This window comes from Passer montanus, unplaced genomic scaffold (assembly GCF_014805655.1).
Source record: "Passer montanus isolate IOZ18808 unplaced genomic scaffold, ASM1480565v1 scaffold51, whole genome shotgun sequence".
Taxonomy (NCBI): Eukaryota; Metazoa; Chordata; class Aves; order Passeriformes; family Passeridae; genus Passer; species Passer montanus.
The window spans coordinates 319,699-331,922 of record NW_024370041.1 but is presented as its reverse complement, the minus strand read 5'-3'; the positions used below and the strand labels follow the sequence as shown (position 1 = coordinate 331,922).

The 12,224-nt window shown below is 37.1% G+C and overlaps 1 protein-coding gene across 3 annotated transcripts in view; it reads right to left on the bottom strand.

Annotated features, from left to right (window-relative positions):
* CTNNA2 (catenin alpha 2) overlaps nt 1-12,224 on the bottom strand; it is a 372,247-nt gene that overhangs the window by 54,847 nt on the left and 305,176 nt on the right. For all 3 annotated transcript variants that reach the window (XM_039723934.1, XM_039723935.1, XM_039723936.1), the window contains 3 exons: nt 8,925-9,017; nt 8,492-8,648; nt 5,360-5,560 (listed from right to left, as the gene is read on the bottom strand). In XM_039723934.1, coding sequence (XP_039579868.1) covers nt 5,360-5,560; nt 8,492-8,648; nt 8,925-9,017 — 451 coding nt within the window. The remainder of the gene's footprint in view (nt 1-5,359; nt 5,561-8,491; nt 8,649-8,924; nt 9,018-12,224) is intronic.

The following is a 12,224-nucleotide window of genomic DNA, read 5'->3' as shown; positions in this document are numbered from 1 at the left end:
TAGCGCTTCAGCTTTGAGCTACAGTGGTGATTTATTCATCTCTTATGTCTCATTTAATTGCTTTGTAATGCATTTTATATTATTTCTTAGTGTATTCCTCTGTATATTGATCAAAGTTTCTCTGGTTAAAAATTCTTTGGATCAAACCAAGCAGCAGTGGAACACAATCTTGGGTGTTCTCTGGTCCTTTTGTAAAACACCTTTTATTTAATAATGCATTACATTTTTCTTTTGTTGGTGGCACCTTGACCTTTGCATTTCAGTTTAGCAAAACTTTAAAGAAAATGCTACAGTACTTTGCAGAATAAAAGTCACAATTTGATCAGAACTCCTGTATAAATGATTTCATGTACTCAGGATGATGGTATCCATAAGTTTGACTATAACTACCTGAACACCCATAAAACATGAATTTAACATCATTTATTTTTTAAATAGGCTCCATTTCACATTTTTTACCTCTCCCTCAGATTCAATATGGGGTTTTTTTTTTTATTACAGCTATGCTTAAATTCATCTTCTTGCTTCTACATTTTGTTTCCCTTCATATCACTGCTGAAAAATCCATCTTTCCCACATTTTAGTATTAGGTTTGATAACATCATTGAGCTGCCTTTTCCTAGTGATAAATATCTTTAAAGTTTGCCCTACTCACACTGATAAAACTCTCACAGGCTTATTGCTGAATTGCCAGTAGTGCTGATTTTCAACTTCAGCCCATTCTGATAAAGACAAAATAAAACAAATTGTGTCAAAACAGAAGTCGGAGTGACCTACTTAAAACCAGTGAGTTACAAAGTTACTGGGATATTTTTAAAACATGCTAAAAGCTGAAACTCCAATTTCTGGTGTGAATCAGACGATTTCAAATTTCCAGTGTCCCTCACAGGAGTAACCCAAGTAGTATGGTACTGTTCCAGGATGGTTTCCCAGACAGCCCAGTGCAAACCGGAGGGAAAAAAAAAAAAAAAAAAAAAAAAAAAAAAAAAAAAAAAGAAAATTTTCAACCCTTTCCCCAGGGGTTTTGGCCTACTCACACTGATAAAACTCTCACAGGCTTATTGCTGAATTGCCAGTAGTGCTGATTTTCAACTTCAGCCCATTCTGATAAAGACAAAATAAAACAAATTGTGTCAAAACAGAAGTCGGAGTGACCTACTTAAAACCAGTGAGTTACAAAGTTACTGGGATATTTTTAAAACATGCTAAAAGCTGAAACTCCAATTTCTGGTGTGAATCAGACGATTTCAAATTTCCAGTGTCCCTCACAGGAGTAACCCAAGTAGTATGGTACTTGCTGTTCCAGGATGGTTTCCAGACAGCCCAGTGCAAACCGGAGGGGAAAAAAAAAAAAAAAAAAAAAGAAAAAAAGAAAAAAAGGAAGATTTCACAGCCTTTCCCAGGCAGTTCTGGTCCTACTTGTTCTGCTCTTATCTCTTTCATTTCCCATTCACTTCCTTTCATCACAACCCTGCAATTTCTAATCCAATTTTCCCAGCTCAAACCCAACTCTCTTGGCCTTTAAAGAATGTCATGGCTTTTTCTCCTTCCTGAACCTCAAAAATCTTGGAAAATAGGATCTGGTCTCATTGCCTGTTCCTTGATTTCTTTCTTGGGACAATTATTTTTGTTTAGAAGGTCAGGCTTCTTGTCTTCAGTTTTTACAACTTTTGAAGTAACTGCTGAGTACACTTGAGTCTCCTCCTTGGTGAAGGCAATGGGAAAGTCTCAGCTGGCCTTGACTACTCTGGGTACTGAGCAGGATGAGGGACATCAGTATTCAAACAGCAATTCTGCTCTGTTTCCTCTTACTTCCTTCCCTTTCCTTTTGCCTTTATCCTTGCTTTTAACTTTTTCTTTCTTCTCTTGTCCTTTCCACCCTTCTCTCCTTTTTCTCCCGCCCTGGAGAACTTGTAACAGGATGATTTCACAGCTTTCTACAAATCTGAATGACAATATAACACTTAACAGAGGCACCATAAAATAACTCAACCAAACAAAAAGAAAACCACAAAGAAACAACCAAAACCACCTCAAAGCCAACCAATTAACAACAAAAAAAATTTGAACATTGAAGCTCTGGTTTACGAGTAACACGAGTAACATCCACTAAAATCTATGAGTTTGGTGTTTGTTCCCATCGACTCTATGGTTTTATAGATTTCATCTTTGATTTATAAGAAAATCAGCAAGCAAGAGCTAGGTTTTTGGTGTGGTTTTTAAGGGAAAATGAAAGTCCTCTATTTTAAAAGTGTGTTAACCAGTCTGTCACTCCCTAAAACTGCTGCCAGAGTAAAGAATCCAGTCCCTATCAAGTACTTGGCTTTAAAGGCAGTTTGCTAGACAGGCACAGGCAACAAAGCACTGAAACATTTAAAACCCCACCCCATATATTCCAATGGCTGTAAATTAAAACAACAAACTAATAAAACTTGGAGGTGAGACTGGTTATTGAAGCAATGTTTGCAGCTTCTCAGAAACTGTCAACATCATTTTTATGAGAGATTAATTTTCTCCCCCCTAAAAAAAACCCAAAAAAACCCCCAAAACAAAACAAAACAAAACACCAAAAAACAAAACAAAACAAAAAACCCACAAATCAACATCATTTTTATGAGAGATTAATTCCCCCCCCCTAAAAAAAACCCAAAAAAACCCCCCAAACAAAACCAAACCAAAACCCCAAAAACAAAACAAAACAAAACACCAAAAAACAAAACAAAACAAAACACCAAAAAACAAAACAAAACAAAAAAACCCACAAACCCACAAAAAACAAAACAAAACCAAACCATTATCAAGGTACTTGTCTTTCCAAACACGTATCCATTTCTCCACTGTGAATCCAACCCAGTACTCACAGAGGTTTTCCTTTTCTAAGTGGACAATTAAAAGCAAATAATAATTATAAGAGAAAGGTAATCTGTTTCTTTCTTTTCCATCATAATTTAAATAAATTTTTCCCAGCTTCCAAAAGCACTTCATTTAAAATTAAATTAAGGTCATTTAAAAAAACCCCAAAAAACAAAACAAACAAACAAAAAAAGGAAGAAATAAAGATGAAAACAGTGAGATGTTCATGACTGTGTTTCTCATGGAGATTTTGATGTGCACATGTGTGGGTGGAACCTGAATCCAAATCAACCCAAATCAATCCCTGCCATCATTCCTGATCGTTCGATAACACCTGGGCAGGAACTGGAGGTGAGGAACTGAAAAAATATTGAAATAAATGCATGGATCCATAGGTACCCAGATCAGGGAATAACTGAGGTTGGAAAATACCTCTCAGACCATCCAGTCCCACCATTCCCCCAGCACCACTGTGCTCACCACTGCACCCTGTCCCCAAGTGCCACAGCCACAGGGCTTTGGACACTTCCAAGGATGGTGATTCCAGAACGGCATAGGGCGACTAAATTCCATTTTAATCACTTTATTCTAAGGCACAGTTAATTCTACTTCTTTTAATCATACAGAAATCATAATCAATGCCTTTGTAAATAGCCTGAAAAGCTGCAGATAGAAATTGTGCTCCAATATTAATGATTCACATTCACAACTGGCAGCAATTGTTTAAGGTTCACCAGCTTCATTGAATTTGGGCTCACTCTATTCCCTGAACTACTGCTACACAATTTGTACATGATATAAAGTTCTTAATATTGTAAACATAATATTTTCAGGTTTTTTTTAATACTCACAAGTTTATTTACACTTTATAAAATAAAAAAATAAATAAAAAATTTTGACTTGGAGGAACAGGGACTTGTTGTTAACTATTGAATCTCAATGTTAACACATTGATGTTGTCAAGATGCACTCAGTCCACAGTTTATAACACTTAGTTATAATTCAAATTATATCAAAAATTGAATTAAATATGGAATATAAGTATTTGCTGTGCATATTATTGATCTATATAATGACACTTTATACCTGCTTGTTAAAAAATTTTAATAAGAAAATTTATAGAAGTTGGGTCACAAATTTTAGCTCAATATAAAGATCAAACATACATTTTGTTTTGTTTAATAAAGAAATCTTAATAGTAGGAAGAATTCTTCATATCTCCTCCTTGACCAAAAGACAACTTTAACAGAAGAGTGCAACAAAATATTTTTCCACATCAATCTGGCATTATTTTCCTTCTGTGAATTCATAAAACCAGCTCATAAACTTTTAAAAAGGAGCAAAATTTACAGTACTTATTCCACTGATCTCTTGCAGGGTAATAAAAATAGGCTGACATTAAGCTGGGGCTACAATATCACAAGTAATATTTAATCATCCCCAAATCAGTTTTTAGCTTATTTTGTTGATTCCCGTTCTCAAAGTGAACACAGAGACTGCAGAGCTAGAACACTTTTTGCTTTTCCATCTCACAGGGCAATTCCTGGGCTTTTGGTCCAAAAGCCACATTTGGTGTGTCCTGAACTGGTGCAATATTCATTTGTTCCTTCTAAAATAATCTTGATGTTTTTAACCTCAGGTGAACAAGTGCAACTAGGCAGGGGAGGATCAGCTCAGACACTTCCAGACACCCACAATTCATGCACCTCCATCCTCCCAGGGCACCTGATCAGTGTGTGGAGACCCAGCCTGTGAAGTCAATGAAATTTGGAGCATGATTCACCCAAAACCACCCAGAGCCACTGCTTTCAGATGAGAGTACTTGGCAGCACTGCCTGCACTGAATTACTGAGAGCACTGATATAAAGGGCTTTAAAATGACCAGCACAGACCTAATCACCTACACTGAGATGAATCCAATCCCTGCTCTGGCAAGGCAAAAGCAGATTGAAAAAAAAAAAAGAAAGAATATTTCTTCTCATTCTATCAATCTTGCAGACTTTTCTACTTTTATATAATCTATGTATTTTTATACAGTCTAGCAGACTTTTATATTTTTTTCAATCAGGTGGTGCATTTTCAGTTGCTTATATGTATTTTTCAATGAAAAGTTGTTTTGTTTAGCAACACTTCAGTCATCAACAAGTATATTCACATGCATAGACCAAAGAGTAATGTTTGCAGTGATTTTCTGGAGATGTACAATACATAATCAATCAACTCAGAAGAAAGGGCTGTGTATTATTTATTCAAATCATAGAAACTTTGATGTAGTGGCCTAGTCTTGATGTGTTACTGAATTTCTTCTCTTATATGGCTCCTGTCAGTATCAGTTCTGCAACATCACTGAGAAGAGAATAAAAAACACACTCCCAGCCATGAATTTATTTGTTTGTGCCTTGCTTTCAAGATTTCCCTCAGAGTTACCGATCTCAGAGAACCAAGTGAAAGTTTCAAATTACTAAAGAGAATTTCAATAATTCTTTCAGCGTTTCACCAAACTCACCAGTTTCAGAGAGCAGTTTGGTAGCTTCCAGCACCTTCTCAGTGTACACCCCAGTCTCATAGTTCTCCATCTCTGCGTTGATGATGTGGATGACCCTGGCTGCGCGGCCCCGGATGGCGCCCGCCGTCCTGTCCAGCGTGTCCACGTCCCCCTCTTGCAGGGCAATCACACACTTGTTCACATCTTCCAGGATGTGGTTTTCTGGAATTGGGGTTAAAAAATGCACCTGGGTCAACTGCACTCTTCCTCACAGCAAAGCTTACTCATTTGGGCAAATGTCAGGATATTAAAAAATGGATATCTACCTTTATCCAAGCTGTAAAACAAAAGCCCTTCTGTGATATTGTCACATAACAGTAAAAATCTGTGTGATATTTATTTTAGTAGGGACTGGGCTACATCATCTTAGCTCTGCTGTGTGTCCCAAACTGTAATTCCTTGAAAACCAGTAAATTAATTTCAAACACCACACTGAATTTTATCATAATGAAATTGTAATTAAAATGAATTCAAAAGGGATAGCAGTCAAATATTCTGTAGATTCTATAATAAACAGCTGGGCAATTTTCTGAAGGTGAATTTACACACTCCCATAAATGTTTATTACATTTGGCTCATTTTTGCCTAAGTAAGTCAGGAAAAAAACATCACATTGAAAAGACAACAGCAAATGGCCTTTGTAGACAGCACAAAACCTGGGCATGAGCAGTTCATCTCCCTCACTCCATCTATGCCAGAGAATAAGCTGGAAATTTCTAATAACACACCCTTATAATTAGGTGTGACTTTGCATAATCTGAAGCAAGAGATGACAACAGTGACTCTGCTCATAGGAGGTGATATCAAGCATCTTAATTGGATTCTTGGGAGATGCATTGTTATTTTTCTGTCTCTGGATCAGACCATCTACTCTCATGTGCTGCAGTATCAGAATTTATGTAGTATTCTCACATACAAATTAGTGAAAGCATGAAGATTCTAACTAGGCCAGGCATTCTCTGCAGCCAGTAGAGTAAAAAATAATTTTAGTAAGACCAAGACTGAATTTCATACTTGACCAAACCCAGTCTGAGAAATTCAGTGACTCTAAACAGCAACTTGATTTTCTGCTAGAGACACCTCTGAACTGAAAAGGAAATGCTGTTCTTTGTAGTAGTAGTAAAACAGAATTAATCAGTTCACCAACTGTTTTTTGTTAATTATCCTTTGCCACTAGAAAGAATGACTCACTAATCTTCACAGTTAAAAATTCTGAGGTTGGATCATTTGAGGATTTCAGAAATGTTTTACATGATGTTGAATTTTACACTGCAACAACTTTGGATGGAAACTGAAAGTTCCCTGAGCTGTGAATCTGAGTAACTTGCAAGGCAAAATTCTTTGTTTAAAACACTCCCTATACAGAATGAAAAATAAGTCCTTTGTTAAAATTTTTCTTTGCTGTTTCCATTTCACCAGCACCAATTTGCTTTTATCATGGCACAAACAAATTCTGCCCAACAAGAAGCAAATTTGGCCAGTGCATTTGGAATATGAAATAACTTCTTAAAATTATGGTCAGCTCTCTTTTGGTAGCCACCATATTACTAAAAAATACCTTCAAATGTGACTGTCAATATGAAGAGGAGGAGGTGTCATTTCAGGAGGTACATTTAAACAGATAGTGGTATTTTGAATGCTTCATTGGTTTAAGATCCAAAAATAAAAATACTCTGTGTAAACTGAGGCTTCCAAACTTTACAGCAAGAGCAACAGGATTTCTTTTTCCTCATGTTTAACAGAGATGTCTGTGCAAAGAATTAGGAAAAAAGGAATCTAAGCTTTACGAAATAATACTTCTCAGCTGCCTAGGAAAATTTGGATTTAAGTGAAAACTCTGTTTGAAGAAATTAAGATTTGAGAAAAAGAAATTTAAAAAGTCATCATCCATTTAAATTACTTCTGGTTTATGGACACAAGCACTTGGAGTAAGCAAAGTCCTCAAACAAAGAAGAAAAAGGACATTTGAGCCAGATTTCCAGCATTTGCACATGGACTGGGTCTGCAGTTTACAGCCTGGTCATCCCTTTCTCTTAGAACTAGTTCTGTCAGAAAGTCTTTGTCAGCTTCAAATCTCAAAGAAAAATCAATGTGCTCCCATATTCTGAAGTATCCTACTATTCAGAGAGCTCATTTTCATTTTCTTGCAATGGCTTGCAGGAAACACTTGCAGGGCTGTTGAACAGAGGAGTGTAATTAACTAAACCAAACCATTTCCCTGTTAATAAGGGTAACAGGATACAACCAAACAACATAAAGAGTGCAAAAAAGGAAAATAATGGATTTTTTTTAATTATTTTTTTTTTCTTTCAATATTTTTTTCCCCATAAACCTCTTTTGGAAAATTTAAGAAATATCAAGGAAAATAATGTAGAACAAAGCAACATTTTGGCCAGACTGTCTCATGAAGTTTGGCTCTTCTGAGATATTCGAGTAAGCAAAGGCCTCTTGGCACACTCTATGTCCTTACTCAACACTGCAATTCACCCTTCTAAGCAAAATAGAAAAATGAGTTTTCTGCAGCAGAAATTAACCCAAGCCATGCACCACTTTGTTACTACACCATTCATTGGGTATGATCAAATTATAACAATCCACTCTGCCACAAGTTGTAGCACTTTACCAGGAGGATGGAGGAAAGACTGTGACCCAGGGTCAGTGTCCTTCTCTTCTCCATCCCTTCTTTACCCTCCCCACCCAAACCATCCTGTGATTATGTAAAATCCACCTTTCCTCCTCTTTCCTCACTAAACTGCACAAGATTACAACAATTTCTACAAATACTCTCGGCCTGTAACAAGTCTGGAACTCATTTTTAGAAGGTGGGCAAAATCCTACTTTGTGCCTGAGTTGAAACAAAGCTTGTCCAGGAATAGAAGCACAAATAGGTGCTATTTTCTGGGAGGTGAAGAGGGATTGCTACCAGGGATTAATTAACACGGCGTGGTGGTCCTACTGAGTACAGAAAATCAGCATTCTGATACACACAGAGTAATGGATTAATGATGCTTTAGTAATTATAGCTTTTATCTGCTCTGACCCAATACTTTAATTTAGCAGTATATTTTTGGAAAAGCCTCTTGACCCCAGTACCTGAAACAGAGAGGAAATCATCCACTGAAGTGATGTCGTCGACAGCCTCAGTGAGAACTCGCACCTGTTTCTCCCACTGGTCCTTGAACACATCCATGTTGTCCTGGGCTACTTTGCTCTGGGGTCTGGCAGCCAACGTGAGTGCAGCATTAATTACCTGTTAATCAAAGCCATTTGTTACAGGAGGATTGGTAAATTTTTTTAATTATTATTATTATTTGGGTTTTTTTTTTAAGGGAAAGAGCAAATAGATTGTGGACTGTGTTAAAAATACAGCATTTGACATGAAGGATTGCAAGATATGGATGTATTTTTCACAGTTCATGGAAATCAGGCAACAGTCTCATGACAAAGACAAGGCTATGCTCTTCTTCTAATGCTTTTCGGTGCTAAAAGACTTCTCAAGTGGATTTTACCAGGAATCTTCACTCACCTGTGGGCACAGACTATCAATCTGTGTGGCTGCCATACGGACTAACTTCACACCTTCCTCATTATTGGAGATTGAACAGGCCAGATTTGCAACCTGCAATGAAAGCATGAAATCATCAGGATGAGAATCAAGTTTTAGTCAAGTGAGCCATTTCATACCTTTCTTTGTTCTTATTAAGCTTTGCCTGAAATGAAAGAGTTTTTTACAAGAGGAATAATACATCTTCTGTGCTGGTGAACAGAAACCCATGCAGACTATTTCCTTACTAGCAAAATGAACTACCCATCTTCTTTAGATTTTTCTCAGAATCTTCCTTCACTGTAAAGTGTTTCCCATCCTCCTCCATAGCTTGAAAATTATCTGCTAAGAAGCCACATAAGGAATTCAGAGCATTCAGATATCTGTACATTTCCTCTTCTCAGCTCCTTTTCCCTCTTATGAACTACTTTCATCATTAATACAGGCAATCAGGCTCATCTATATGCTCTGAGCTTGGCAAAAGGAAGGGTTTTTGATGTCCTAACACATAGAATCATACTTTTCAACCCATAACCAAAATTGATACTGGGCAGTTGCATATCTCTCAAATATCTTCATTGTTTCTGATGGTTTTGTGCATATTACAATAATTTTATTTTTCATGTAGACTTCTTTATTTCTATGTGTTTGTCTGCCCCACAGTGAAATATCCATTAGCAACAGTAAAGTAACTTAGAGATGTGAAATAACTCTGTTGAAACCTTGTTCTGTAATATACATCTGAAGATCTCATTCAAAGGTTTTTAAATCCACATTTACTTGCCCTGTCACAGCTTTGGGAAGTCTGAGCCTCTATAACTGAAGGCTATTTGGATAAGATAAAGACTTGGAGAGACATCTGAATGAGATCTAGAAACCAGACCATGTCTCCAGACACAGCAGGGCTGCATCTCTGTGGCTTGGATTCAAGTGGAGGAGCATGTTCTCCCAGCTCAGACAGCTCCTCCAAAAAACCCATTCCCAAAAGTTTTGTGCCAACTCCATGAATCTGCCATGGGTTTTCCAAACAGCAATTCATGTCCCAGTGCACACTGTGATATTTAAATCACTAAGGTACATTTTGGGATGGGGGAATACAGGATATTTTTTAATGATCCAAAATTATGGCACTTCATTCTAATCTTCATTAAAACAAACTTATAAAATTTTAAATATGCTTCCTTGATATTATTCACTGTGCCTGAAGGCAGAGCTATCAGTTGGAAATGACTCATTAATTAGTTCAAATGCCCCCATCTTCCCAATTTTCCTCCAGTCTCCCCTTGTGGTATTAATCTGTTCTCATCTGCAGTGCACATCCCTGCCTTAGCCCTGATCCATCTGTTCTGCATGGAACCTATTTCACTTCCAGTTCTGTGCAGCGTGGTTTGCATAAATCAGAGTGCCAAAGCCCAGGCAAGAAAAGAACCCAAGGCTTCAAAGAGTCTTGCAGGCATTTCCTAGTCAAGATTTTATCAGAATGTTGTGATTTTTTATTTTCATTTCATGATGAGACAAATGAGTTGGTCTGTTTGTTAACAGCCTTACAGCCCTCATGTCAAAAACATTCTCCTGAGATGACATCTTCCAATTAATTTACCATTTTCTGTAGTCACTTCTTTGCACACATCAAACAAAACCCTTTCATCTTCACCAGAAACAACAGCTAAGCAGGATAATATTTAGAATTCATTAACATGAGTGGAATTTACAGACTTTAAAAACTAGTAAATTATATTGAGTTTATCAAGAGCCACCTTCCTGTATTGGAACTAAGTGGCTTTTCAGACTGCACTTACATTTTGTGATTAACACAATGAGAATTTGTCCCAAGGCTTCAGATGTAGCATTTACTTTTTTGCAGATAGAAATATGTGATGAAGGTGGCTGGGTGTCATGAAATGGCCATCAAACTATAAAGCAAGTCTTTGAGTTCCTCTGGGATGGAGCAATGCAGATATAAGCAGCAAAAAATAAAACTTAGTTCTTCTCTGTGTCTGTTCGTTACTCTTTAAATAGAATATGATAGACAATATTTGGATGTTGCAAAGTGCTTTGCTATTCCAAGAAAGCTACAGACACAACCAGAAAAATATCTTTTTCCCTTTTTTGTAAAATAGAGATGTACATTGTTTTGGGTGTTGCTATCAACACAAGAGTACAAATGCAATTATTACTGCATTAAATATATATCAAATAGCATTACAGTTATCTGTTTAAAAGAAATAGGGATACTCATCATGTATAATCCTAAATTTAATAGTTTTTGTGAGATATTTCAAGCCTTGCATAAATCCAGCCCTGCACCATCAGCAGTCAGGCAGCAATACTGTTCCACAATCCAGCAGGGAGTGTGCCAGCCTGCACCACAGCAAGATCTGATTATGTCAAATAAACACACAGATAAGCAATTTCCACAATGGCAGATGCAATCTGGATAAAATTGAATTCAGCACTATAAACCTATGACTTTACCCAAGACTTAATTTTTAAAAGATGGCAAGAAATAGCCTTTACTTGCTCAAGCCTGAGTTTCAGTGCATAAGCATGGACCTGTGAAACAACACAAGCTTTGGGTGCTCAGTCACCAGATACCTCACTTCTTAATTACTTTGATTGACTTTGTTAGCAAATACACAGTCAAGTCACCATCAATTAATATTCTTGCCACAGCAAGGTCCACATGTGTGCTCTTACTTGATAGAAACTACAAGGCAATTCCCCCTGCTTAAGCTTATTATAAATTCAGCAACTTCAGATATTTTTCCTACCTAAAATTATGAATAAAAAAATTAATATACAATTTTCACCCCACTTAGCTATCTGGATTAGGTGCCAAACTGATCCCTTTGGAAAATGGGTAAAAAAGGGGAGGGCCCTTCCAGGGGCTGTTCCAGGTGCCAGGTGCCTGCTTGGATCATCCTCTAGATGTGTCTGGTTTATTACAGCTGCCCTGGTGATTGTTGAAAAAGGTATTAGTGAGATAAAAGGTGTTTTACTGGTGAATAATAACTTGTTTGGCACGGGTGTATTTAATAGAACACGTTTGGTGAAGAACACAGAGACTTTTGAGGGTGGGAATTTATTTAATGTGCCACTCCTGGGCTGGATGGAGCAGAGAGCTTGGAAAGGAAATAAAAAGGCTGTGTATTAGTGCAGCTGCCAATTTATCAGAACTTTGATTTGAAGCCTTTACTTTTGCAGTTCAAATGCTCCGTCGCCACCAAAGCACTGAAGGGCAAGTTTCCTGAGAGGCTACAGAAGCAACCAGGTAGTTAATTT